This window comes from Schistocerca nitens, chromosome 3, assembly GCF_023898315.1.
Source record: "Schistocerca nitens isolate TAMUIC-IGC-003100 chromosome 3, iqSchNite1.1, whole genome shotgun sequence".
Taxonomy (NCBI): Eukaryota; Metazoa; Arthropoda; class Insecta; order Orthoptera; family Acrididae; genus Schistocerca; species Schistocerca nitens.
This window is the reverse complement of record NC_064616.1, coordinates 617762861-617788965: the sequence shown is the minus strand read 5'-3', so window position 1 is coordinate 617788965 and position 26105 is coordinate 617762861. Positions and strand designations below refer to the sequence as shown.

Below are 26105 nucleotides of genomic sequence, written 5' to 3'. Positions count from 1 at the left end.
CCGAGCTTCCTCTAAACATCCTACAGCTTACACACATGTAGCAATCCACCACATAATTCACCAATTCCTTTCTATCACTATTTAACTTTTATAGGTAACATTTCAATTAGGATAATCAACATTTTGACAGGAAAGGGTTTCTCTGTCCTTTTCTATGTCCCACAGACAATAGGTACACTTCTCTTCAATTGAAAAGTTAAACAATCAGACATAACAAAAAGTGGGATTTATAAGATCACCTGCTGAGAGTGTCAGCACGGTCTAACATAACAGTTTGGAATGGGACATCCTCCTCTAGCATTTCTTTTCCTCAACAGCAGTTGTCGATAATAGTATTATTTTTCGAAGTCAATATTATATCAGTTGCTTTTTTGAAAACTTTCATATAATGTTATACACAGTATGCTATATTTCAAGCTAAAATTCATGAAAAGGAATTACTTTATAAAATATTTTAGTTTCGGTGCTATAATCGATAAGTACTGGTTGGCTGGTTTGTGGTGGGTTGACACTCCATCTCATATTTGTTACCCACTGTGATAGCAGCAGCACACCAGGTGGTCAGTAACTTACACTGTTGAGTTCGAATGTCAATCACAATTGTTGAAATTGGTTTGTAGAATTTTTTTAAGAATTGGGGGCATCTGTAGCGCAATAAATTACAGCAACAACAAGAAGAAAACACCACATTTGCCTTTTTTCAGGTATGCCAAGGACAATGAGAGGTATAAAGTAGTACATTACTTGGCAGTTTATTTATGGTTCCCTTACAACCTACAGATACTTACTGAACAATGCTAATTTGTTTTTTGAGAAAAAAATGGCTCGTAGATAACAGAAGACCTGATCTTATGCCGAAAGGCATCGTACATCCACTGAAAAACATGAAGCTGTCTTCACTACCTACACGTGCAGGCTTGTCAGAATGTGGTCTCAGAAAAAGTGTATGGAATGCAATACCTACATTACTTAACATACCAAATCAATCAATGCAATGGTAACTGAAGGGAAAAGTATACAGGCATAATAGTAAAATGTCAAAATGAGTAAAACTGACTCCCAACAAAGAAGACCAATTACACAGTGTTGCACATATGAGTCACAAACAGAAAGAATCTTCAACATATTTGCATTTAAAGCAAAAGTAATTACACTTGCACAAATATTTGTGTGTCAGAAAGTCTAGTGAAATTTAAGAATGTGCGAATCATTATACACCATACACAACTTCTTTGTTCCAAGGTAAGTACCTTTAATAATTAGAGAATGCAATAACAGAAATTTACAGTTCTCATGCATGAAATGGGTGTTTATATTCTCTTGCATTCAGCAGAGTAAGATGCAGTTATATACATATTTGGAAGAATTTTTCATGAGTAAGTTGTAGCTTATGTCACTGAATCAGTGAGTTCTGTTGTTTTTACACCTATTTTGCGGCCATTCATGACTTCTGATATCACACAAACTCTTGGATGCAAAAAAAAGAAATACTTCATAAGTCACACAGAAGAGGAATGAAAAACAAATATTATCCTTACAATGTATATGATTGTGCTTTCTCGCCACTTGAAGCACTAGAGTCACTCTATCGGTCAAACAGTAAAAACTTCCATAGCAGAAAATGTTGTGACTGTTTGTATTAAACTGTGTTGTCAGTGTTGGTGTATTGAACAGACTGGGAGATCTATTTGCACTAGATACAGAGAACACCATAGAAACTAGAGCTCAAAGAAGCCTGATTCATCCTTTGCCTAACATTGTACAAGTGAATACCATAATTACATCATAGACACACACTTCATAACAAATGTTCATAAAAGTGAATTTGAGCTAGGATTGTTTAACATGATCACCTATCAGACCTAAAAGGTATGGGTGAAATTAATTACTGTACTGAGAAATTAAATGTAGACTATGAACAAATTCAGTACTAGGTTGATAGATTACACAGGCCAACGAAAAATGATTTTTGAAAAACTTTTTTTACTTTGACAGATGATGTTTATAGATTTTTATGAGTTGAATCGAAATGTATCCTTAGCTTTGAGCAATATGCGTTTTACTATATAGTATAAAAACCCTATGCTATACAGTAAACGGGGAAATTAATTAAATGCTTTGTTACAACATAAGCATGGTTTGTATTCAAAGTAAGCTACTGGAAACAATGATACGTGTTAGTAGAGGTTTCACTTTTCATCTGGAATTGGTTTGTATTTCCTTTCTCTTTTTTCTTTGAAGCTTCTTGTATAACTTTTTCTATGATGAGTTGCTTGCTGAACTTCTCAGTGAATTGACCGACAGTTGTCCCCCATCACATTGGTGACCCAGCGGCCTTGGTAGCGTTTTTCCATCACTTTAATGTCTTGGTGAAAACTCTCTTCTTGCCCCTCACTAACATCGCCCATATTGTCCAACAAGTAATCAAGGTGACTGTTCACAAAGTGAACTTTTATACTCATTAAACATCCTAAAATTTTAAACTTCTTTAACAATGCAGCTATAATAGAAACCTATTCTGAGTATTTTTCATGTCCTAAGAACTTTGTAACGACTTGTTTGAATGATACGCACACTTCTTTCTCATTTACGGGCATTGTGGATTGAAAGTTAACATCAGACATCAATTTTCTAATGTCAGATGCCTACTTCTAGTTTAGCTTCTGAAAGGTGTGGAAACTTTTGGTAGAGATACTTAAAACATGGTCCATCTTTAGGCAACGCCTTTACAAACTGTTTTATTAGGCCTAACGTTACATGCAGAGGTGGTAGGAGTACGTTTTATAGATCTACAAGGTTTTTGTGTAGAATGTTCTTCTCACCAGGTTTTAAAGACTCCCTCACAGGCCAGTTCTTTCTGCACCAGTGTTGATCCCTAGTCCTACTGTCCCATTCACACAAGAAACATGGAAATTTGGTAAAGCCACCTTGCTGACCAAGTAGCATACATGTTAGTTTTAGATCGCCACATATCATCCAACCATGAGCAGACTAGCCTATTTTATTCTGCACTATTTCTGGGTTTTCATAGCTTTCTTTCATATATACAGCATGTCCAACAGGTATAGATGGATACATGTTACAATTGTGTAATAATACAGCCTTTAAGCTAATTTTGGATGAATCAATAAACAGCCTCAAGTCTTCCTTTTCTTATCCAATACCAAACACATTCATCAGAATGGGAATGTCTGAGCAGTACACTAAATCATCTTCTTGTTGAAAAAACTTGAAAAATTGCGGCTCTATCTTTCTATACATGTATATGCTGATTCCAACTGCCAATAAGTTATTTTCTTTTAATCTAGAGCCAAACAATTCAGCTTCTTCTTTCGTTAAGCCCAGATCCCTAACCAAATCGTTAATCTTGGTCTGAGTAAGCAATTTGGGCTCTAGAATTTCTGTATTACAATGGATTTCATCATTATCTGATTCATCTTAATCACATTGCACATCAGAAAATACATCTATTGGAATAAAATTTAAATAATCTGATGGTTAAGGAACTGTAAAATCTACACCATGCCCTACTGGTTGCATGGCAGACGGAAGGTTAGGGAAACTTATTATCTTTTGTTTTTCTAATTATGACCAGTAATATCAACACTACAAAAGTAGCAATCATCAGAATGATTTCTTGGCTCCCTCCATATCATAGGAACAGCAAATCTAAAGTATTTTTTTCCTTTTTGGACCTTTTCTCAGATCTTCAACACACACATAACATACCTCAGATGGCGAACAAGATTTATCTTGATCACCAAGTTTAGTGTCAAAGTATGATAGATAAACCTTTTTCAGAAAGTCTGTAATGTTTCTTTAGTTTTTTAATCAGAAATTCACCACAAATATAACAAAAACTGTCAGTAGAGTTTTTACAACCATGATTAGACAGACATTGTGTTGAGCACATGTACAGGAAACGGGAAAGTGGGGTTAAGTTGACAGTAAACAAAACACCAACTGTTAATACAAAAATAGAATTGTTCTTTTTTGCCAGCAAATGTTTTTCAGCAGTGCTACCAACATCATCTACATTCATTACACGTCATTTTTAAATTATTTTAACTATATGAAAGCTGTTAAATTCTTTAAAAATCGCTTAATTTAATAAATTTAACTGTAAAATGTGAAGAAATTGTGGGTGATACAGTTTTTTAAGTATCATATTTGGATTTCACATCCAAAAAAACATAAGAATAAGGTATTTTCAGCAAAAACGTTTTCCCATCATTGTCCTGTGTTATTAACTGATTAGAATATTAACACCTATAGGGAGGAACTAAAGCTAGTAGACTGGGATGCTGTCTTATTTTCTTATAATATCTGCTGCCCGAAGACCAAAAAACAATATAGTAATAAAGTCAGAAGAACCAGGCACCTGACAAAACAAATGGTTTGCACCTGACTTACAGAAATTAAAGATCTTGGTAATTATTTGCTACAAAAAAGTAAAAAGTGGTAATGTGGACAAAGCCACATATAACAACCTCAAAGGACATTACAGATCACAAGTTGGAACACCAACATGTAGAGCAAATGAACATTATATTGAAAACTCAAATAATAGATGTAAAGTAGCATGGAGGATACTGTCCTAATGAATTCTGTGAATCCATATTTTATTTTTTCCAAATTATCAACAGAAGTAACATCCATAGTGTAAGCCAACAAACTATAGTATAAGAAGTTGACATGTTTATCATGTTGGTTCTCATATTTCTGATCAGTTATGTACCAGAAAACAGGCTTATAACCCTAAACCTAGGTTGTACAGAAATAATGCAGTTTGTGAAACAAGACGAAAAAAGTGTTTTGTTTTGTTGATAAGATAAGAATTATTCAGACTGTAGCAAAGAAAGACAGAAGAAACAAAGAGAAAGTTCCTTTGAAAGATGAGAACCAAATGATAAGAAAAGCCCCAAAATTACAGACACTTTTAATAACTTCCTTCTGTCAGCTGCATATAAAATAGGTCTGAATATTACATTAGTTGATGCTAACTGTTTCTAAGAATAACATACCAACAGCAGCTCTGATTAAATTCATCTAATTGTATACATCCAGAAGAAGTTATCAGTCCTCTTAAATAACTGAAATAGTAGTGATGAAAATATATACAAAAGAGTGAAATGTTGTTTGACTGAACTTTGTAATATATTAAATTACTTTTGCAAGGAATGTTTTCATAATGACATTTTCTGAGACTGAGTTCAATATGCAACAGTCAAGTGACTTAATGGTTCCTCACCTCATTATTCCAGAATATTCAAAAAATTTCGAGAAAATGATGGAGAATAAACTTTATATACATGTACTACAATAGTTCAGTCGCAAACAGTTTGTATTTCAAACAGGACTATTAATTAAATAGACTGTATTTGCCTTGATAGATGATATGGCCGAATCAAGAAGTCAAAACTTATTACTTGTGGGCATTTTTTGTGGCTTATTTAAGGATTTTGACTATGTGACCCACGGCATCCTTACGAAAGAGTCAATACATTATGGAATAGTTGATATAGGAAGTTCACGGTTTTTGTATTATATGAATGACAGCAGAATGTGTTAGTTCCACACAGCAGTACACACCGAGAATTTGAAGCTATCAAGTGTGCACTGCAGGTTTCTATTTTGGGTCCTCTGTTTTTTATGATATACATAAATGATCTTCCACTTCTATTGTCAAAAGATATAGAAATTGCCTTTTTACTCTGGTACATGCAAAGCATTTGGATGAATGGAGCCTGCAAAGAGACATAAGAACGACAAGTAATATTTGTGATAGGTGCAATCAACTAAGTGGGAACAACTGTGCACTCATAGAACAAGGATGTGATCTAAATATATACTTTTGCCAGCAAAGGCAATTAAATATTGTGTTCATTGTTGTCTAGAAGAATTTATTTATGCTTAAGTTTTAATTTTGCTTTATTGTCTGTAGGCAATTGATTAAATATTTTTGTGAATGTATAACGAACTTATCTTTGAGCTGCTAACAGAATGGGGAAAGAAGGTAATTTTTTCTCATGTTTCAGCTGCGTAAATTTGTGTTCTAGTGAAACTGCAATTGACGAGTTATGATGAATTTCAGTAGTAAGTATATATATAAAGAATTGAGAATACCTAACTGGTTGAAGAGGCTCCCTCAGTATAACAGTGAGTGATCAGCACGAATCATATCATTAGCACTATTTGCCTTTGGTAAAACCAATACTTTATGCCAAACTATTGAGTTATCCTAGAAAATTATACCAGAAAACATTAATGAGAGGAAATGTGCAAAATACATCAATATGTTGACATGATAATTTTCAAATGTGGCAATTATGCAAGGAACGGAAGTTACTGTTTAAATGGTCAGTACCATCTTTTCGACAGTTCAGATTTTTCATCTATATGTGCTCTAAGAAATGTTGAGCGTTATATCCTAGTCATTGACTTCCAATTATGTGTCACTGAGGTTTTTCTATTTGTCTTACAAAACTAAATAAGCTGTTGTTTTACAAAATTGAGAAGGGTACATTTATTGAGAAGAATTTATTAATTCTTTTAAAAACATTATTAACAATTCCTTCTGTTGCTGCCTCTCTAACTGGACTGATTATAGGGCTTATGTCATCAGCTTAAAGTGCCAACTTCGTCTGACGTATGACAAATGCCCTTTACATATAAGGAATAGTTGTAGATCTAAAATTTAACCCTATGGGATTTCACTCTTGATTTCTCTACTGTCATTAAGGTTTTCGTCCGTTCTAGAATTATTCAACATCACTTTTTGCATTAGTTCTATTAAATATGACTCAAATCCATTGTTTGTAACAACATTACTTCCATAAAACTTAAGCTTTTCCAATATGTGATGGTCTTTACCTAGGATGTCAGACTTGTGGCCTGTTGGCCACATGCAGCCTGTAAAGCTTATTTTTGTGCCCCACCTCAAAAATATATCGATATGTAAATATTGTTTCATGTTAGATGCAGGCGCACAAACCACACTAGCAACGTATATTTTGGTGGACGACAACAAACTGACAGACCCAAAGGGTATAAACGGAGACTCCTCTGTTCAGGATAAACTACAGTCAGGCTCATGGAGCAACAGTGTTTGCTTTGAAAATGGAAAGAGTGCTACGCCGTGCTTTCAAGTAAAAACAATGGATCGATTTCGACCAAAGTTTTAGTCAGTAGGGTCTGTCATTGAAGCTATGTCACTTTGCTCACTCGGTCTACCTGAGAAAATACTGCTGTAAGCTGGTAGTCTTCATGCCTATGACATCATAATGTTGTCCACTAGTGTCAACAGCAGTATTCAAAAAATTGTGGTATGGTAGATTATCAGTGAGTGGTTATCCAGCAGTAATTAATATAACAATGAACAATGAAGCTATTCCACTCAATCAGGGACATATTCACTGTTACAAATGAGTAACACATTTCAACATGAACATGCCTGTAACACATTTTCATGAGACACTGTTACTTCTAGATGCCATTTCTACAAGAGCTGCTCATAGCGCATGGTATCTGAGTTGGTAAAAATTCAGCATAAATCGAAAAACATTTCCCCTCTGACCCTCCTACACTCTGGAGCAGCTGAGATTTAATTCCTCTGCTCCCCATCTCGTGTGACACAGCTATATGTACATACTTTAGTCTTGCATGAATTGATCTCTTTGATTGATGAGAAGAGGTTATATTATGCTGTTGGAAAACGTTATCAATTTGTGGAATTGTTCATTGTTTGGTAAATTTCATTCAAGAAATATTTTATTTTTTATTAAAAAGTTCTATTATTTTAAGAATTTTAACGATCATTCATTTATTTCAGCGTTTTGTGTTCAGCATGTCACTATTGAAACCAATTGTTACTACAAATAATGAAAGAATTGCCGAGGAAACTCGAAATTTCCAAGAAAGGTGGGAACTAGAATTCTTTCACTGTGAAGTAAATGATAAACTAGTGTGCTTGATTTGCTATAATGATATTAGTGTACCAAAAATATACAGCATTAGTCATCATTATGAACAATTTGCATTACCATGTAAGAATTATGAAGTAAAACTGACACAATGTAAGTCAAATGAGCTCAAGTGTGGAGGGACAATACACTGGTTATTGTTTCAAACGATAACACAAGAAAGTGAAGCAGTGTTGCACACATGTTACATCTTGTCAGAAATGAAAGCTAAACAATCGAAACCTTTTACTGAAAGTGATTTCACAAAAGAATGTGTAATAAAGACTGCAGAAATTGTTTGACCAGGAAATGTGAAGGCTTTTCAAACAATCCCTTTGTCTTAAAACAGTCGCAGAAAGAATAATTGATTTTTACAACTATTTAAGTATTCAGATACAAGCAAGTTTCGAAGTTTTTTACATGCCTGTGATAAGAATACGAACATTGGAAGCATACCTAAATTAGTTACGTTTTCTCATGTTTGTGACGCGGGTTCAGCATTTGTAAGGAATTATTGGAACTGGTTGTCATGTAAAACACTTGTACAGAACATGTTATATTTCCTAGTGCTTTTTAACTTCTGCAAAACTACAAGGCAGCCTTGTCTTCATTAACTTCTACACATACAGATGGAGTTGGTTCAAAGATCTGAAAAAATAGTTTCGTTGCATTACTGAAAAAAAGACACGAAATTTATGATGGATCCAAGATTCAAAGTACACTTCAGAAACATCAGAAAGTACTGTGCACAAAGGTAATGCATATTAAACTGCCGGCCAGTGTGGCTGTGCAGTTCTAGGCGCTTCAGTCTGGAACCGCATGACCGCTACGGTCACAGGTTCGAATCCTGCCTCAAGCATGGATGTGTGTGATGTCCTTAGGTTAGTTAGGTTTAAGTAGTTCTACGTTCTATGGGACTGATAACCACAGATATTAAGTCCCATAGTACTCAGAGCCATTTGAACCATATTAAACTTGTTAAACTCACAAGAAAACCACAAATTTCATTAAATCTTGTGGTTCAAATCACTAACACGGTTCTCTGCTTTCTTACATCAACTAAATTTCGATTATTCTGGTTTGTCACACTATACCAAGATACTTTGCGTATCCTACACCACCGTTCTTAAACAATACTGGGTTTTGAAAAACGAAATAGGCTCATTCTTTACATGTAAAAATCAAGATACAAGACAAGATATGCAAAATATGATTTACAAGCTCTATTGTTCATGGTTGATATATCAAAACACTTACATACTTTGAATCAGAAACTTCATTGGAAAGACATCATCATCATGAATGTGGGTGATCAAGTTAAAGCATTCAAATGTAAGTTAGTTTTATGATAAAATCAGGTGAAAAACGAAAATTTAACAGATTTTTTGACAATCAACATCAACAAATGTAATTAAGATGAAACAACATTACAAAAACAAATGCAGAAAAATTATGAAACGATATTAAATTAAAATTTGTAGATTTAAAATTATTGGAAAAGAAGTTTTCTTTGATCTATTCGATTTATGTAAAAAATATAGAATCAGTATCTAATGAAATGCAATAGGAGGTAAATGAAATACAGTGTGATTGAGATTCGAAGACATTTACTGAAGTTGGCATACCTGAATACAGTAAATATTTGCCTGCCACATTTGAAAATATTCGGAAACTTGTGAGTGATATTATTTCCATATTTCTAAGTACTTATCAGCATAAGTGACTATGTTGAGTTGTGAAAGAAAATAACTCTCCTGTCAGATCTAAAATTTCAGAATCACTTTTGGTCAGTTTTGAAAGCAATTACTTTAAAAAAGTAGGGAAGATAGCAGCAGAAAAGAGATGTCAAGTACCGGGAAGAAACCATTAATATTATCGTTGTTCTTGTGATGTGTGCTATATTTCTAGAAATAATTTATGTTTATATCAAAACTGAGTTTTAACTCCATAGGTTCTTTTCTAACTCACCTATATTGTAGCCTTGTGTGTCTATTTCTTGTGACCATTTGTATTTGACATCCTTCGTCTACACAGTTAGATGCCTCGGACAAGTAACTGAAATATCAACTGGTGATATCTCATTGACTTATCTTTCTAATATTTGGTGAGTAAATGATATTTTCAGTTGAACAGCAATGCAGGAACCCAAACTCTAATGTCCCAAGTAGATTATTTCCACTTATCAGTCACACTACCTCTGATTACATTAAATATGTTAGAAAAAGGGAGTCCCCTGTGGCAATCCATGATGCGACAAGATGAGATGTTTGTAGCCACAAAAGGATGACATTTTGATCATTTATTTCCAGTTTTTATAAACTGATGACATTTGAACATTCCAATGATGTAACAGATAATGCACAATTGCACAAACTGGTGCAGTGACAAAAAGAAAAAGAATTTCCACATAATTTTTCCTCTGGTCTTGGACCAAGGAATCCATACCCAAAGTTTACTCAGGTATTTTTGATACTCTCAGTATCATCTACATTGGCAGCAAAGGGAATATACAACATGATAGATTATAACAGGACGTTAACGCTCTGAGATATCTGAGAAAAGAAGAATCCTAGCTGAGGATTGGATGTCTATCAAACTGCTTTTTGACTGCAGGGAATTCACTGAGGAGCTAAATTCACATGAACGCCAAACGCCTATACGACACCGGAAATATAACATGATAATAGTGTTCAAATAGTCAGTACATTTTCGTGGTATAGTCAGATATATTGACATGTAGCAGCACTCAGAACTCCACACTTGACTGAAAAAAGGCATATCAGACTCTACGGAATGACTAAGCAAAGTAGCACAGTTGTTAAGACACTGAACTCTTATTTGAGAAGATGGAGGTCCCAAATACCACCTGGTCATTTAGATTTATGTTTTACATAGTTTCCCAAAATTGCTTGTCGCAAATGCGAAGATATTTCTTCTATAAGGATGTGATATAATTCTACTGAATCCTCTACTCTTTTTGTAAACTAGAGATCGATTGCATGTGTATATACTTGCATGTGTTCTATACTTACACAATTGTTTCACAAAAAAGGCCTTTTGTTCATCATAACCTAAATTTTTGGGTAAAAAAAAGGTAGTTCTGATTCAGAATAAGACACTTTCATGTGCTACACAAAATTCTTTGAAATAATCCATCTCTTTTCATACTGACACTTTGCACTTACATTTATTTTATCAGCTTTCTTCCTACGATCCAAATTTTAAAGTTCTTCCTAGAGTTACTATCATTTATCATAAGTCAGAGACACCTCTTATTTGCAATAACGTAATAGTTTTTGTGGGCGATAATCTGATGTGAAAGCACAAGAAAGCACAATGTAACATACTTTTAGGGAGATTCTCTGAAAATCATTCTGAAGCAACTCAGTAACACACGTTTTGGGAGATTCCCTGAAAAGCATTCTGAAGCAACTCAAGTATCACTGTTGATGTACAATGTCAAAATATCTTGATGCAGGTAATTTGCTTCATTCAGACTTTAATGTTTCAATTAATATTATTAATTACAATCAAAGAAGATGTCAACCTACTGAACTGTTCCATTCACACCAATTTCGATACAGAAAAAATGCTAATGAAGAGGAAACTGCAGAATGCATATAAGAATCCAACACAGTTCCTCTGTTTCTCAGTCAGATGCTCTGTTCTCTTGGCCAGCTCCACTTTAAACTTTTGGACACATAAGTGGCAATCATAATAGTTCTTTTTTTAGATTTATCGGAAAACATCCATTTGTGGTGCACATAGATTATGAAAATGCTCAGTTTTCAATTATCTATTAATCCCATCAAGTTTGAGTCGATAGTGCGCCGTGGCCTTTAGGCGTTAGTTTCTCAAACCTGAGGGGTGAGGGGATTGGGTTAGTGATCCACAACATCACATAGTTCTCATTTCAGGTAGTACACAAGTGACCTGCCAACATGAACCAAATCTGTTGACTGTGTCTCAGGCCTTTCCCTTGGTGAATATCGACCATTCTAGATAAAAGTAAAATGACCAATGTCTCAACAAGTATTTGTTGCAGGCATATGTTTATACGAAATTTTTATAGTTTTTGCTAGAAATATCTCTTGCAAGAATGCAGGACACTTGTTTTAAAACAGCAGTAGATAAAGAACAGAGCCTTGTGGCACTGCGATTGTACAGTATCAGAGATTGATTAAATTATGCTCCCTGTTGAATGAAACTGGAGGATACTCATAAGATTCGTATTTTCTAGTTTTGAAATGAACCATTGGTGAGCTTTTACTCTGATTCTGTAATGCTCTAATATATTAAAAAAATTCACACAGTCAAATGAGTTTGTTAAATCAGATAATACCCTTTGGCCATGAACATGCCTCACACACAAATTAATTAATTAATTATTAATAATCATTTCTGTTTATGCACCCTTCCTGAATTCTTTCTCGGAATTTAACAGACACAAAGATAGCTTTTGGAGGGATGTGCACAGGTGTGTGGCCACACAGTATGTACTCAATGTTTTCTATATGCAACTCAGACACAAAGAATATATTGTGAGCAGGCTGCATGAAACACTAAGCTCTAAGTTAACATATTTGTCTATAGAGCAACATTTAAACCATTTGAAGACAATATGGAGACTATGCAGAGAGAAAATGGAATGAATGTTACATTATTATGTCCCATCTTCATAGTGTGAATAAACATTTTGCGAATTTTCTAGGCTGATCCATCCGAAACCCCGACCTGAACCCCACTGATAACCTTTAGAATGACGTGGAGGAAGGAAGATTAGAGTTCAACCTACAGTTGACAACGATGTAATCTGAGATGGAGAACACGTTTGGGGATTGGAAGGAAATTGGCTGTGTCATTTTCAAAGAAAACCCCACGGTATTTGATTCAAGCAGTTTATGGAAACCACAGGATATCTAAATCTGGATGGACAGACTGGGATCTGAACTGCCAATCTCCCGAAAATGAGTCCAGTTTCTTATCACTGCATCTTCTCAGAGAGTTTTCTACTGGACCCCATGTGTGGCTTGTTAAATTGGGTACATCAATATTAAATACTCGTTCGTGACACGCAATAACGAGTGATGAAATGAGTGCAGAAGCAACAATAAGTCGATGGCATTCTCCACAGGTAACCAGACGAACATCAAAAATCAGGATGAGTGAAGTTGTGTGTACTTCCTAAAACATCAGACTGCCTTTTACATTGGAAAGTCGCGCTGCTGTGGTATATATTCTTTTCGTATATCAGTAGTCCTCGATCCGTCAGTGCCTGATTATACACTCCTGGAAATGGAAAAAAGAACACATTGACACCGGTGTGTCAGACCCACCATACTTGCTCCGGACACTGCGAGAGAGCTGTACAAGCAATGATCACACGCACGGCACAGCGGACACACCAGGAACCGCGGTGTTGGCCGTCGAATGGCGCTAGCTGCGCAGCATTTGTGCACCGCCGCCGTCAGTTGGTTGGTTGGTTGGTTTGGGGAAGACCAGACAGCTTGGTCATCGGTCTCATCGGATTAGGGAAGGAGGGGGAAGGAAGTCGGCCGTGCCCTTTCAGAGGAACCATCCCGGCATTTGCCTGGAGTGATTTAGGGAAATCACGGAAAACCTAAATCAGGATGGCCGGACGCGGGATTGAACCGTCGTCCTTCCGAATGCGAGTCCAGTGTCTAACCGCTGCGCCACCTCGCTCGGTGCCGCCGTCAGTGTCAGCCAGTTTGCCGTGGCATACGGAGCTCCATCGCAGTCTTTAACACTGGTAGCATGCCGCGACAGCGTGGACGTGAACCGTATGTGCAGTTGACGGACTTTGAGCGAGGGCGTATAGTGGGCATGCGGGAGGCCGGGTGGACGTACCGCCGAATTGCTCAACACGTGGGGCGTGAGGTCTCCACAGTACATCGATGTTGTCGCCAGTGGTCGGCGGAAGGTGCACGTGCCCGTCGACCTGGGACCGGACCGCAGCGACGCACGGATGCACGCCAAGACCGTAGGATCCTACGCAGTGCCGTAGGGGACCGCACCGCCACTTCCCAGCAAATTAGGGACACTGTTGCTCCTGGGGTATCGGCGAGGACCATTCGCAACCGTCTCCATGAAGCTGGGCTACGGTCCCGCACACCGTTAGGCCGTCTTCCGCTCACGCCCCAACATCGTGCAGCCCGCCTCTAGTGGTGTCGCGACAGGCGTGAATGGAGGGACGAATGGAGACGTGTCGTCTTCAGCGATGAGAGTCGCTTCTGCCTTGGTGCCAATGATGGTCGTATGCGTGTTTGGCGCCGTGCAGGTGAGCGCCACAATCAGGACTGCATACGACCGAGGCACACAGGGCCAACACCCGGCATCATGGTGTGGGGAGCGATCTCCTACACTGGCCGTACACCACTGGTGATCGTCGAGGGGACACTGAATAGTGCACGGTACATCCAAACCGTCATCGAACCCATCGTTCTACCATTCCTAGACCGGCAAGGGAACTTTCTGTTCCAACAGGACAATGCACGTCCGCATGTATCCCGTGCCACCCAACGTGCTCTAGAAGGTGTAAGTCAACTACCCTGGCCAGCAAGATCTCCGGATCTGTCCCCCATTGAGCATGTTTGGGACTGGATGAAGCGTCGTCTCACGCGGTCTGCACGTCCAGCACGAACGCTGGTCCAACTGAGGCGCCAGGTGGAAATGGCATGGCAAGCCGTTCCACAGGACTACATCCAGCATCTCTACGATCGTCTCCATGGGAGAATAGCAGCCTGCATTGCTGCGAAAGGTGGATATACACTGTACTAGTGCCGACATTGTGCATGCTCTGTTGCCTGTGTCTATGTGCCTGTGGTTCTGTCAGTGTGATCATGTGATGTATCTGACCCCAGGAATGTGTCAATCAAGTTTCCCCTTCCTGGGACAATGAATTCACGGTGTTCTTATTTCAATTTCCAGGAGCGTATTTTTCTCTGTAATATACCTAAAAGGGCACACACACTAGGACTGTGGTCAAAGATTATCCTATTGTCTTGTTCGTCAAGATACAAAAGTTATCAAATGGGGAGAAAGCCAACCTATTCAGAAAATTATTTAAACAGGTGTTCGTTTCCCGAAAATGGCTACAAATATTAATTATTACAAGTAACAAGTAGAGAATGTGTTGCTTACATTGAGGTGACAAACATCATGGGATACCTCCTAATACCATGCTGGATCTCCTTTCACCTGGCATAGTGCAGCATATCGATGTGGCATCAACTCAACAAATCGTTGGCAGACCCTTGCAGAGGTATTAAGCCATGCTGCCTCTATAGCCGTCCATAACTGAGAAATTGTTGCTGGTGCAGGATTATGTGCACGAACACACCTCTCGATTGTGTCCTATAAATGTTCGATGGGCTTCATGTCATGTCATATGGATGGCCAAATCATTCGCCCGAATTGTGGCAGTGCCAGTGTTGATATTTGTACTCAAATGATTCATGTGGAAAGGTTTCCAACTTGATTATGGCCGCACGGCGGGAATGAACAGAATGGGGCATTCTATTTGAAAAACTGTTAGGGAATTCAATATTCCGAGTTGCACAGTGTCAAGAGAGTGCCAAGAATACCAATTTTCGGGAGCTGCTTCTCACCATGGACAGCACAGTGGCCAAAGGCTTTCACTTAACGACCAAGAGCAGTGGCATATGCATAGAGTTGTCAGTGCTAACAGACAAGCAACACTTGGTGAAATAGCTGTTAATGGGCTATGCCAGCAGATGACCGATGTGAGTGCCTTTGCTAACAGCATGATGTCGCCTATAGTGCCTCTCCTGGGCTCGTGACCAAATCGGTAGGACGCTAGATGACTGGAAAACCATGGCCTGTCCAGATGAGCCCCGATTTCAGATGGTAAGAGCTGACGGTAGAGTTCACTTGTCAACAAGGCACTGTGCAAGCTGGTAGTGTCTATATAATTATGTGGGCAGTGTTTACATGGAATGGACTGTGTCCTCTGGTCCAACTGAGCCGATCAGTGACCATTTGCAGCCATTCATGGACTTCATGTCCCTGAAAAACAATGTCATGCCACCGGGCCAGAGTTGTTCGTGATTTGTTCGAAGAACATTCTGGACAATTTCAGTGTATGATTTGGCCATCAGATCTCCTGACATGAATCCCATCGAACATTAATGGGGCATAATGGAGAGGTCAGCTTGTACACAACACCCTGCAATGGGAACACATTGGCAGTTATGGATGTCTATCGAAGCCACAGGGCTCAATGTTTCTACAGAGGACTTCCAAAACCTTGTTGAGCCCAAACCACGTCGACTTGTAGCACTAAACCAGGTGAAGGAAGCTCCGATACCATACTAAGAGGTGTCCCATGACTTTTATCCATTAGAAAATCATTATTTTCCTTCCCCACTCATTCACACCAAACATCTCTGTGTCTCTTATAAAGCCCACAAACTTTAGTGAAACAAAACTATCATTTTTCCCCTGCCCTTGTAGCACACTCCATCCGACTCCACCCCACCCCAAATAGTTAGCAACACTGGCATGCTGCTGAGCCGATACCGTCACCTTCTGCCCATACTATACCTATTCGACTTCCACACCCTCTCTCAACTCAACTTCTGCAGCCCCCATTTTCCAGACAACAGCGAAATTCGCTCTGACATTTGTCCTCGCTATCAGATGTAGAATATTCCTCCCTGTCCTTTGTCACGTTACTGTTTCCTCCTCCTTTCCCACCCTATTGTTTCCATTCTTCTCTGTAAATCATGACCTGGCCTGTAACCTATTGACCCCTATAGAAAATTCAATGACTCTTACCACCTACACTCCCACACTACACGTCCCTTCATGCCAGCCCTCCAACATCACTTCAGCCTACTACTCCAAATTTACCCTTTCCTGATGCAGTTCCTAGAGGTTAGTGCAGTGGATTGAAGTGGTTCATTCCTATTGGGAAGGCTATTGCCAATTTTAGTTTTTAAAAGAGTACGCAGTTTTTACCAGATTCGATGCATAACACTGATGGAATTAAATTACAACAAAGAAAACACGATTATATATGGGGAGACGTTTCCCCCACGCTCGATAACGGGTTGGATCGAGAAAAATGTCTTTTAGGTGGTAGAAGAGTATGAATTACCTGCTGTTACTTACTTTACTATAATCTTTGAAGATTAGACGTTGATGTAGTTGCACTGGTAACAGCAGCTGCCCATGAGCTGTACCTGTGAAAAGAGGGAATTAAGGTTTAATGTTTCGTCGAAGTCGAAATCATTGCAAACAGAGTATATATTCCGTAATAACTCATCAACCTAAGCTAAAGTTTTACAGATTTAGAAGCGTCTAATACGAATTAATTGATGTGTAAATTCGAGAACTATGTACAGAAATCTGTTCAAAGAACTGGGCATACTAATTGCTGCCTCTCAGCATATTTATTTCTTAATGAAATTTGTTTTTTGTGCAATACCTCTCTTTCATGTCAGTTCACAGTGTCAGTTCCAGGAATGAGAACAATCTTCATAAAGGCTTAAAGTCACTCAGTTTGAGCAAGAGCTGTCAGTTATTCAGGAACACACACTTCTCACAGAAACCAGAAAAAAATTAGCTACTAGGAAAGTACAGTTTCAACGATTTTCTACTCAACTGATCAGTTTCATAGTAGAACCAACTGATGAACTCATTATTAACTATATGACACAACATGAGTTCTATTTAATACCTGACTATTGCACAGCTTCAGTATAGTAGTGGAGTCTATGTAACTAAGCCTTACAAATTTTCATTGTTTTGACGTCTCTTGACTACAATAATCTTGAAAGTATCTTATATACTGGAATGTGTATTCATTTAAATGTTTGTTGTGGGCTTTTTCATTAATGCACAAATTGAAATATACATTCTTTTACTTTTTCACATCCTTGAGAACTATCTGTTTTAGGATCTGCTGAAAGAACATTAGTATGGTTCAAATGGCTCTGAGCACTATGGGACTTAACATCTATGGTCATCAGTCCCCTAGAATTTAGAACTACTTAAACCTAACTAACCTAAGGACATCACACAACACCCAGTCATCACGAGGCAGAGAAAATCCCTGACCCCGCCGGGAATCGAACCCGGGAACCCGGGCGTGGGAAGCGAGAACGCTACCGCACGACCACGAGCTGCGGACAAACATTAGTTGGTTCAAATGGCTCTGAGCACTATGGGACTCAACATCTTAGGTCATAAGTCCCCTAGAACTTAGAACTACTTAAACCTAACTAACCTAAGGACATCACACACACCCATGCCCGAGGCAGGATTCGAACCTGCGACCGTAGCAGTCCCGCGGTTCCGGACTGCAGCGCCAGAACCGCTAGACCACCGCGGCCGGCCCACAAACATTAGTATACCAGTTCTTTTGTAGATATCTGTATGTATTATGATTTTTGTTTTTGAGACTTGTTCCACCTCATCGAAGCTCTCCTCACTCTAGTTCTACAGAACGAGCAGCGTATCTAATCGATTCCAGACGAGATAGTTGGAGGAGTTTGGCGGAAGTAAGCAGCTCTCGCCTGTTGAGAAACTAACACGGCAGTCACGTTTTTCTAGGAAAATTAAATTAAATGTCGCATATCATTATTATCTGAGATAGCCAACGGGATGGGTTTAGCCGCTGAGTCGGAAAATGTGTTCTTCGTTGGCGCACGGTGGTTCCTTTCCTTGCGAACATGTGAGAGCTGTTTCATATGTCGATTTGTAGAGAGTAGGTGAGTGTGATGGAGGCGTGTGCAGCGTAGCGTTGGGTTTGTGTTGCATGTTGATGACAGACGGGAGAGAGTGACAACCGGGCTAGCACATGACATACTCCTCCCGAATAGCACCAAGGGAGCCCCTTCCGAGCTTAACGTCCCCATTCGACCGTCGCATCACCATCAACAGTGGCACACATATATCTGCAGCTACATCTATACTCTAGAAACCACTGTGAAGTGCAAGGCAGAGAATGTGTCTCATTGTGCCAGTCATCGCAGCTTTTCCCTTACCATTCACGTGTGGAGGGCGGGAAGAATGATTGTATAAGCGCCTGTGTGCGTGCTGATATGAGTGTAATCTTGTCTTTGCAATCTCTATGGGAGCAAAACGTAAGGATCTGTAGTGTATTCCTAGATTCGTCACTTACTATTAGTTCTAGAAACTTTATAATTAGGCTTTCACGGGATAGTTTGCATCTACGAGGGGCGTCCCATATTGATTTACACCTTATTTTTTCCTATCATTCGTGGTACAATCATTACAATTGTATGTCTGTAGTACTTTGGTCTAACCATAGGTGGTAGGACGATCAGTAGAAATGTAATCCCAACTGCTGTCATCGCGTGAGCAGACAACACAGAGTGTGGTCATCAAGGACAGCGCTAGAAGACGTGGTTTCTGTGGAAAGAGTGCGTACCACTACCACAGGCGATTGGTGCCGTATATGGAGAGTGTGCATCGTCGTAAAAAGTGCTCTTGCAACACGACAATGCTCGTTCTCATACGAGTCGGAAAACAGTGGTTGCCATCGCTGAAATGGGATTCCAAGTACTGCCACACCCACCATATTCTCTTGGTTTGGCCCCTTCTGATTACCACCTGTTCGGAGCTATGAAGAAAACTCTGTGCCGATATCATTTCGCAGACTTCCAGGAGCTATGAGAAACGGCATTGTGGTGGGTGCGATGGACTCCAGAAAAGTGGTTCGAGGAGGGCCTGCAGAAGCTAAAGGATCCAAGTCAGAAGAATACGGTGGATGTAGTAGTACAAGGAACCCCATTTCGGCGATGGCAGCCGTGATTTTCCGCTTCGTATGGGACGAGCGATGTCATATTGCAAGAGCACTTTTCGTAACGGTGCACTGTCTCCACACACTGCCACCAATTGCGTGTGAATATCTAGTGTTTACATCTTCCTTCCACAGAAACCACGTCGTCCAGCGCTGTCATTGATAATCACACTACATAATGTCTGCTCACGTAATGACAGCAGTTGGGAAAATGGTCTGCCTTGTGCAGGGATTACACTCCTAGTGACTGATCTGCCACCATCGAGTGGATCAAAGTGCTACACACTTGCAGCTATAGTGATGATTCAAATGGCGCGCAATGAATGACGGGGAAAAATAAAGTGAAAATCAATACGGAATGTCCCTTGTCTCTTTAAGCATCTGTTGGTTCAATTCTTTCAGCATCTTCATGACCGCCCGCGGTAGCTGAGTGGTCAGCGCCACAGAATGTCAATCCCAAGGGTCCGGGTTCAATTCCCGGCTGGGTCGGAGATTTTCTCCGCTCAGGGACTGGGTGTTGGGTTGTCCTAATCTTCACCATTTCATCCCCATCGACTGCTAGTCGCCGAAGTGGCGTCAAATCGAAAGACTTGCACCCGGCGAACGGTCTACCCGACGGGAGGCCCTAGTCACACATTTCCATTTAGCATCTTCATGACACGCTGCCATGGCTCAAACAAACTTATGACCATTTGTGTTGTACTGCTTTGTATACTTCCAAGATTCACTGTTAGGCCTATTTAGAGCGAGTCCCACACAATGGAGGAATATTCTAGGACCGGTCACGCTAGTATTTTGTATGTTATCTCCTTTGTTGACTGATAGCATTTCCCTAGTATTCCACCAATGAACTGCATGCAGTCTGCCACTTGCCTTACCTATGACTGAGGCTATGTGATTGATCCATTTCATACCGCTGCAAACTGCTACATCTAGGTTTTTTGTATGAGTTGACCGATTTCAGCTATGACTAATTAAGGTTTTACTCATAGGATACTGCATTTTTTCGTCTTCTGAAAAGCATAATTTTACATTTCTGATCATTTAAAGCCAGTTGCCAGCCATTACACCACTTTACAAGAACTGACTGAATATTTGTGCAGCTTTTACTTCTGCATCTGCTGATGACCCTCCATCCAAGGTAACATGATGTCTCTTCTCCATAAAGATCTCCTAAATCCAGTCACAAATTCCACTTGACACCGTACGTGATCGTTCTTTGGATAGTAATAAAATGTGTGGTACTAGTGAAATGCTTTTCGGGAGTCAAGAAACACTATGTCTATCTGGCTGTCTTGATTTAAGGCTTTCTACGTCTACATCAACATTTACATAGATATTCCGCAAGCAACTGCACGGCGCTTGGCGGAGTGTACCCTGTACCACCACTATACAATTCATTTAATGTTCCACTTGCAAACAGAGCGAGGGAAAAATGACTGTCTGAATAGCTCTATCTTATCTTTGTGGTTCTTGCGCGCAGCGTATGTTGGTGGCAGTAGAATCGTTCTATGGTCAGCTTCAAATGCCAGCTCTCTAAATTTTCTCAATATTGTTCCTCAAAAAGAATGTCTCCTTCCCTCCAGGGATTCCCATTCGTTTTCCGAAGCATCTCCATAACACTTGTGTGTTGTTCGGACCAACCGGTCACAAATCTAGCAGCCGCCTATTAATTGCATCAATTCGACCTGGTGTGGATCCCAAACACTCGAGCAGTAATCAAGAATAGGTCGCATTAGCGTCCTACGTGCGGTCTCCTTTACAGTTGAACCAAAGTTCCCTAAAATCCTCCCAATAAACCGAAGTCGACCATTCGCCTCCCCTACCACAGTCCTCACATGTTTATTTCATTTCATGTCGCTTTGCACCGTTATGCCCAGCTATTTAAAAAACGTAACAGTGTCATGCAGGGCACTACTACCGCTCTATACGAATATTACGGGTTTGTTTTTCCTACTCATCCTGGTTAACTTCCATTTTCTGCATTTAGAGCTGGCTGCCATTCATCACACAAACTAGAAATTTAGTCTAAGTCATCTTGTACCCTTCTATTGTCACTCAAATTCGATACTCTACCGTACACCACAGCATTATCGGCAAACAACCGCAGATTGCTGTCCACCCTGCCCGCCAAATCATTTATGTATATAGAAAAAAATGGTTCAAATGGCTCTGAGCACTATGGGACTTAACATCTATGGTCATCAGTCCCCTAGAACTTAGAACTACTTAAACCTAACTAACCTAAGGACATCACACAACACCCAGTCATCACGAGGCAGAGAAAATCCCTGACCCCGCCGGGAACCCGGGCGTGGGAAGCGAGAACGCTACCGCACGACCACGAGCTGCGGACTACGTATATAGAGGACAACAGCGGTCTTGTCACACGCCCCTGTGGCACTGCTGACGATACCCTTATCTCTGATGAACACTCGCTGTCTAGACCAACATACTGGGTTCTATAACTTAAGAAGTCTTCGAGCCACTCACATATATGCTCGTACCGTCGTTAACAGCCTGCAATGGGACACCCTGTCAAATGCTTTTCGGAAATCTAGAAATAGGTAATCCACCTGTTGCCCTTCATCCATAGTTCGCAGTATAACATGTAAGAAAAGGGCGAGCTGTGTTTCGCACTAGAGATGCTTTCTAAAACAATGCTGATTAGTGTCATGTGAGAAAAGCCCAAGTTGGGCTGCAAATGATAGATATTTTCGGAGTCCATGTTGGTTGCCCTGTAGGAGGTCATTCTTTTCGAGATACCTCATTATGCTTGAGCTATGCATATGTTCTAAGATTCTTCAGCAAACGGATCTCAAGGCTACTGGACGGTAGTTTGGTGGATCAATTCTGCTGCCTTTCTTGTCGATGGGTGTTACTTACGCTTTCTTCCGACCCTGGACACAGTTTCTTGTTCGCGATACATATTCGGCGTGTTATGGTTAAAAGAAAGAGTAACTCGGCAGCAGTTTCGTTATAGGATTTAATAGGTATTCCATCAGGCCCTTTAACTCTTTTCAATTTTAACGATTTCAGCTGTTTCTCAACGCCAGTGACACTCTTCTTTGCAGTGGTACGAGAATCTAACCGGGACTTTATGCCTGGGTTTTCCTTCGCTAAGAAACATCTGATAAAAGAGTTAAGAATTTCTGCTCTTGCTTTGGTACTATCGATTTCTGTTCCTGTTTCGTCTACGACTGTCTGGACAGTACTTTGGTGTCAAGACCAGAATTTCTTCGTGCTTTGTGAAAGATCGTCCGATAATATTCTGCTATATCACTCACTGAAAGCATGACGCATTGTCTTGAAGACAGCCAAACGCGTTTCATTTAGCACATCTCTATCTGCAGCCCTCCGCTTTGTTTTACACCTATTATACAGTTGTTTCTCTTTTTTTAGGAGTTTCTTCACAGTGACTGTATACTGTAGACAGTTCCTCCCATCATTAACTGTTCAACTAGCTACACAGCTATATAGTGCATGGGCAACCGTTCTTCTGAATTTGAGCCATAGTTTCTCTACGTGGTGTGTCCTGAGCTAAAAATTTCAATTTATTGAGATATGGTTCTATTGCTTCTTTATTTTGATTACTGAACATACTAATCTTTCTACCAGCGGCGGCTATTCAGGGATAGTAGCTGAAGCGGCACTTCACCAGTATTTTCATCTTGCCACATGTTAAAAAAGTTTATTTAATTATGTATGCTGCTTCTTATTCCAAACGTATTTCGCAGTTCTGTACTGTGCGGAACTCTCTTGTAGCAGCAAACGTGCAATTCTGACCAGGCAAAGTGAGGTAGCCTTCCCTTTCTCGCAGCTCAACTTCGTGGATGGAGACAAAGACTAGTATAGCTTTGTGGTTGATAATAGCAACCGTGACCTCACCTGCTTGAGTTTGTGGAGGGGGCTTGCGGTGAGGTAGATGAAAGTTGTTTTTCCAGTTGCTTCGGATTGGTGAGATCCTGTCAGAGAAGTCACAATTGGTAGTAATTAAGGGAAAGTCATCGAGTAACACAGAAGTGATTGCTGGCGTTCCCCAATGTAGTGTTTGAGGCGCTCTGCTGTTCCTTATCTATAGAAACGATTTAGGAGACTATCTGAGCTGCCATCATAGGTTGTTTGCAGATGATGCTGTCGTTTATCGTCTAGTGGAGTCATCAGAAGACCGATCCAAATTGCAAAACGATTGAGAAAAGGTATCTGCATGGTGCGAAAATTGGCAGTTCACCCTAAATAATGAAAAACGTGGTTATTCACATGAGTTAAACTTCACACGACAAATCTGTATAATCTACAGGCAGTAAATTCAACTAAATACCTAGGAATTACATTTACGAACAACTTAAATAGGAAAGAATACATGGAAAATGTTGTTGGAATGGCCAACCAAAGACTGCGATTTATTGACAGAACACTTTAAAGATGCAACAGATCTACTAAAGAGACTCCCTACACTACTCTTATCGATTCTCATTTGGAGTACTTCTGTGCGGTGTGGGTTTTTTACCAGATAGAATTAACTGAGTACATCATTCAAAGAAGTTCAGATGTTTAATATTATCGAGAAATAGGACAGAGTGTGTCACGGACATAAGGGATTTGGAGTGGATATCCTAGCGTTTCTCGCTGCGGTAGGATCTTCTCACGAAATTTCAATCACCAACTTTCTCCTCCGAATTCGAAAATATGTTATTGACGCTGACTTTCATAGGGAACAACGATCATTAAAATAAAATAACGGAACTTCGAGCTCGCACGGAAAGATATTGGTGCTTTTTTTTCGTGCTGCTGCGGTCGCAGTTTCGAATCCTGCCTCGGGCATGGATGTGTGTGATGTCCTTAGGTTAGTTAGGTTTAAGTAGTTCTAAGTCCAGGGGACTGATGACCTCAGATGTTAAGTCCCATAGTGTTTAGAGCCATTTGAAACTTTTTTTTCGTGAGGTGTTCGGGAGTGGAAAAATAGAGCATTAGAATCACAGGGAGTTAAACTGCACAATAATCTCAGTTCTGGTGTGAATAACAGTGGGCTAAGACCATTGCTGTTTTTGTCTCCCTGCAAATGATCAAATCAGTGTAACAAAAATTGTTGTACACGTAGTGGGATTCATTGAACAGAACTTGCAGAAAACCATATATTGTACTAAGTGCACTAATTGTTTAAATGGCACAATAGGAATTGAAAATAAGTTCCTCACAAGGAATAATATGGGTGGTTTAGTGACACCTTCCAGGGACGTTGTCAAAATCTGCAAAGTAGCAGTGCAAGCCTATGGCTTGCAGCAGGCAAAGGCTATGGTGATAAACAAATATGTAACGTTAGTGCTCTAGTCATGTGCTACCGCAGAAATTGACAGCAATATATTTAGATTTGTTGGTGAACATATTGTGAACATTGAAGTCACAGAAAAGCATGGCACAACACTTCAAGAGCAGAATTTGGGAACGACAGAGACTGAAACTTTCCAAGCAAGATGTGTAAGAAGCTTGCTTAAATAAATAAATAAAATTATTTAAGTGCCATAAAGTCATTTGTGCTTAATTTTTATTGTCTTCTTACAAAATATCTGTTCAGTGCTGAGTTCATTGTAAATATTGAATTGTGCCGGAAAATAAAATTTAAAAAATGTGAATATATATCATGCTCACCCCTGTGTCATTCACGCTACCACTACTACTTGTGTTTAAACAAGCTAGAGACTAATACAACAGCAACTGAGAGGACTGCTTTACGTTCACTTAGAGCTGATACGGATATTTTTGTGTTACCTGTGGATAAGGGCAACAAAAAAATGGTTCAAATGGCTCTGAGCACTACTGGACTTAACATCTATGGTCATCAGTCCCCTAGAACTTAGAACTACTTAAACCTAACTAACCTAAGGACATCACACAACACCCAGTCATCACGGGGCAGAGAAAATCCCTGACCACGCCGAGAATCGAACCCGGGAACCCGGGCGTGGGAAGCGACCGCACGACCACGAGCTGCGGACTAAGGGCAACACTACAATAGTTCTGGACAAGCAGGATTATGTTCAAAAGATAGTGTTTACTGTCTGATACTACAAAAATGCTGAGAGAAAGACTAACAGCCTCCTTCAGAAAAGCTCTTTGTCACAATAGATATCTGGTTGATTGATTTGGAGGAGGGGACCAGACAGCGAGGTCATCGGTCCCATCGTATTAGGGAAGGATGGGGAAGGAAGTCGGTCGCGTCGTTTCTAAGGAACCATCCTGGCATTTGCCCGAAAGCGATTTAGGGAAATAATGGAAAACCTAAAGCAAGATGGCCGGACGCGAGTTTGAACCGTCGTCTTCCGGAATGCGAGTCG

The 26105-nt window shown here is 39.8% G+C and overlaps 1 protein-coding gene across 4 annotated transcripts in view; it reads right to left on the bottom strand.

Moving 5' to 3' along the window:
• Positions 1-26105, bottom strand: part of LOC126248553 (beta-1,3-galactosyltransferase 5-like) — a 334826-nt gene that overhangs the window by 48258 nt on the left and 260463 nt on the right. For all 4 annotated transcript variants that reach the window (XM_049949631.1, XM_049949633.1, XM_049949632.1 and 1 more), the window contains one exon: positions 17115-17185. Coding sequence is in view for 2 of the 4 variants with exons in the window: in XM_049949633.1 (XP_049805590.1) it covers positions 17115-17185 (71 nt within the window). In the remaining 2 variants the exon portion in view is untranslated. The remainder of the gene's footprint in view (positions 1-17114; positions 17186-26105) is intronic.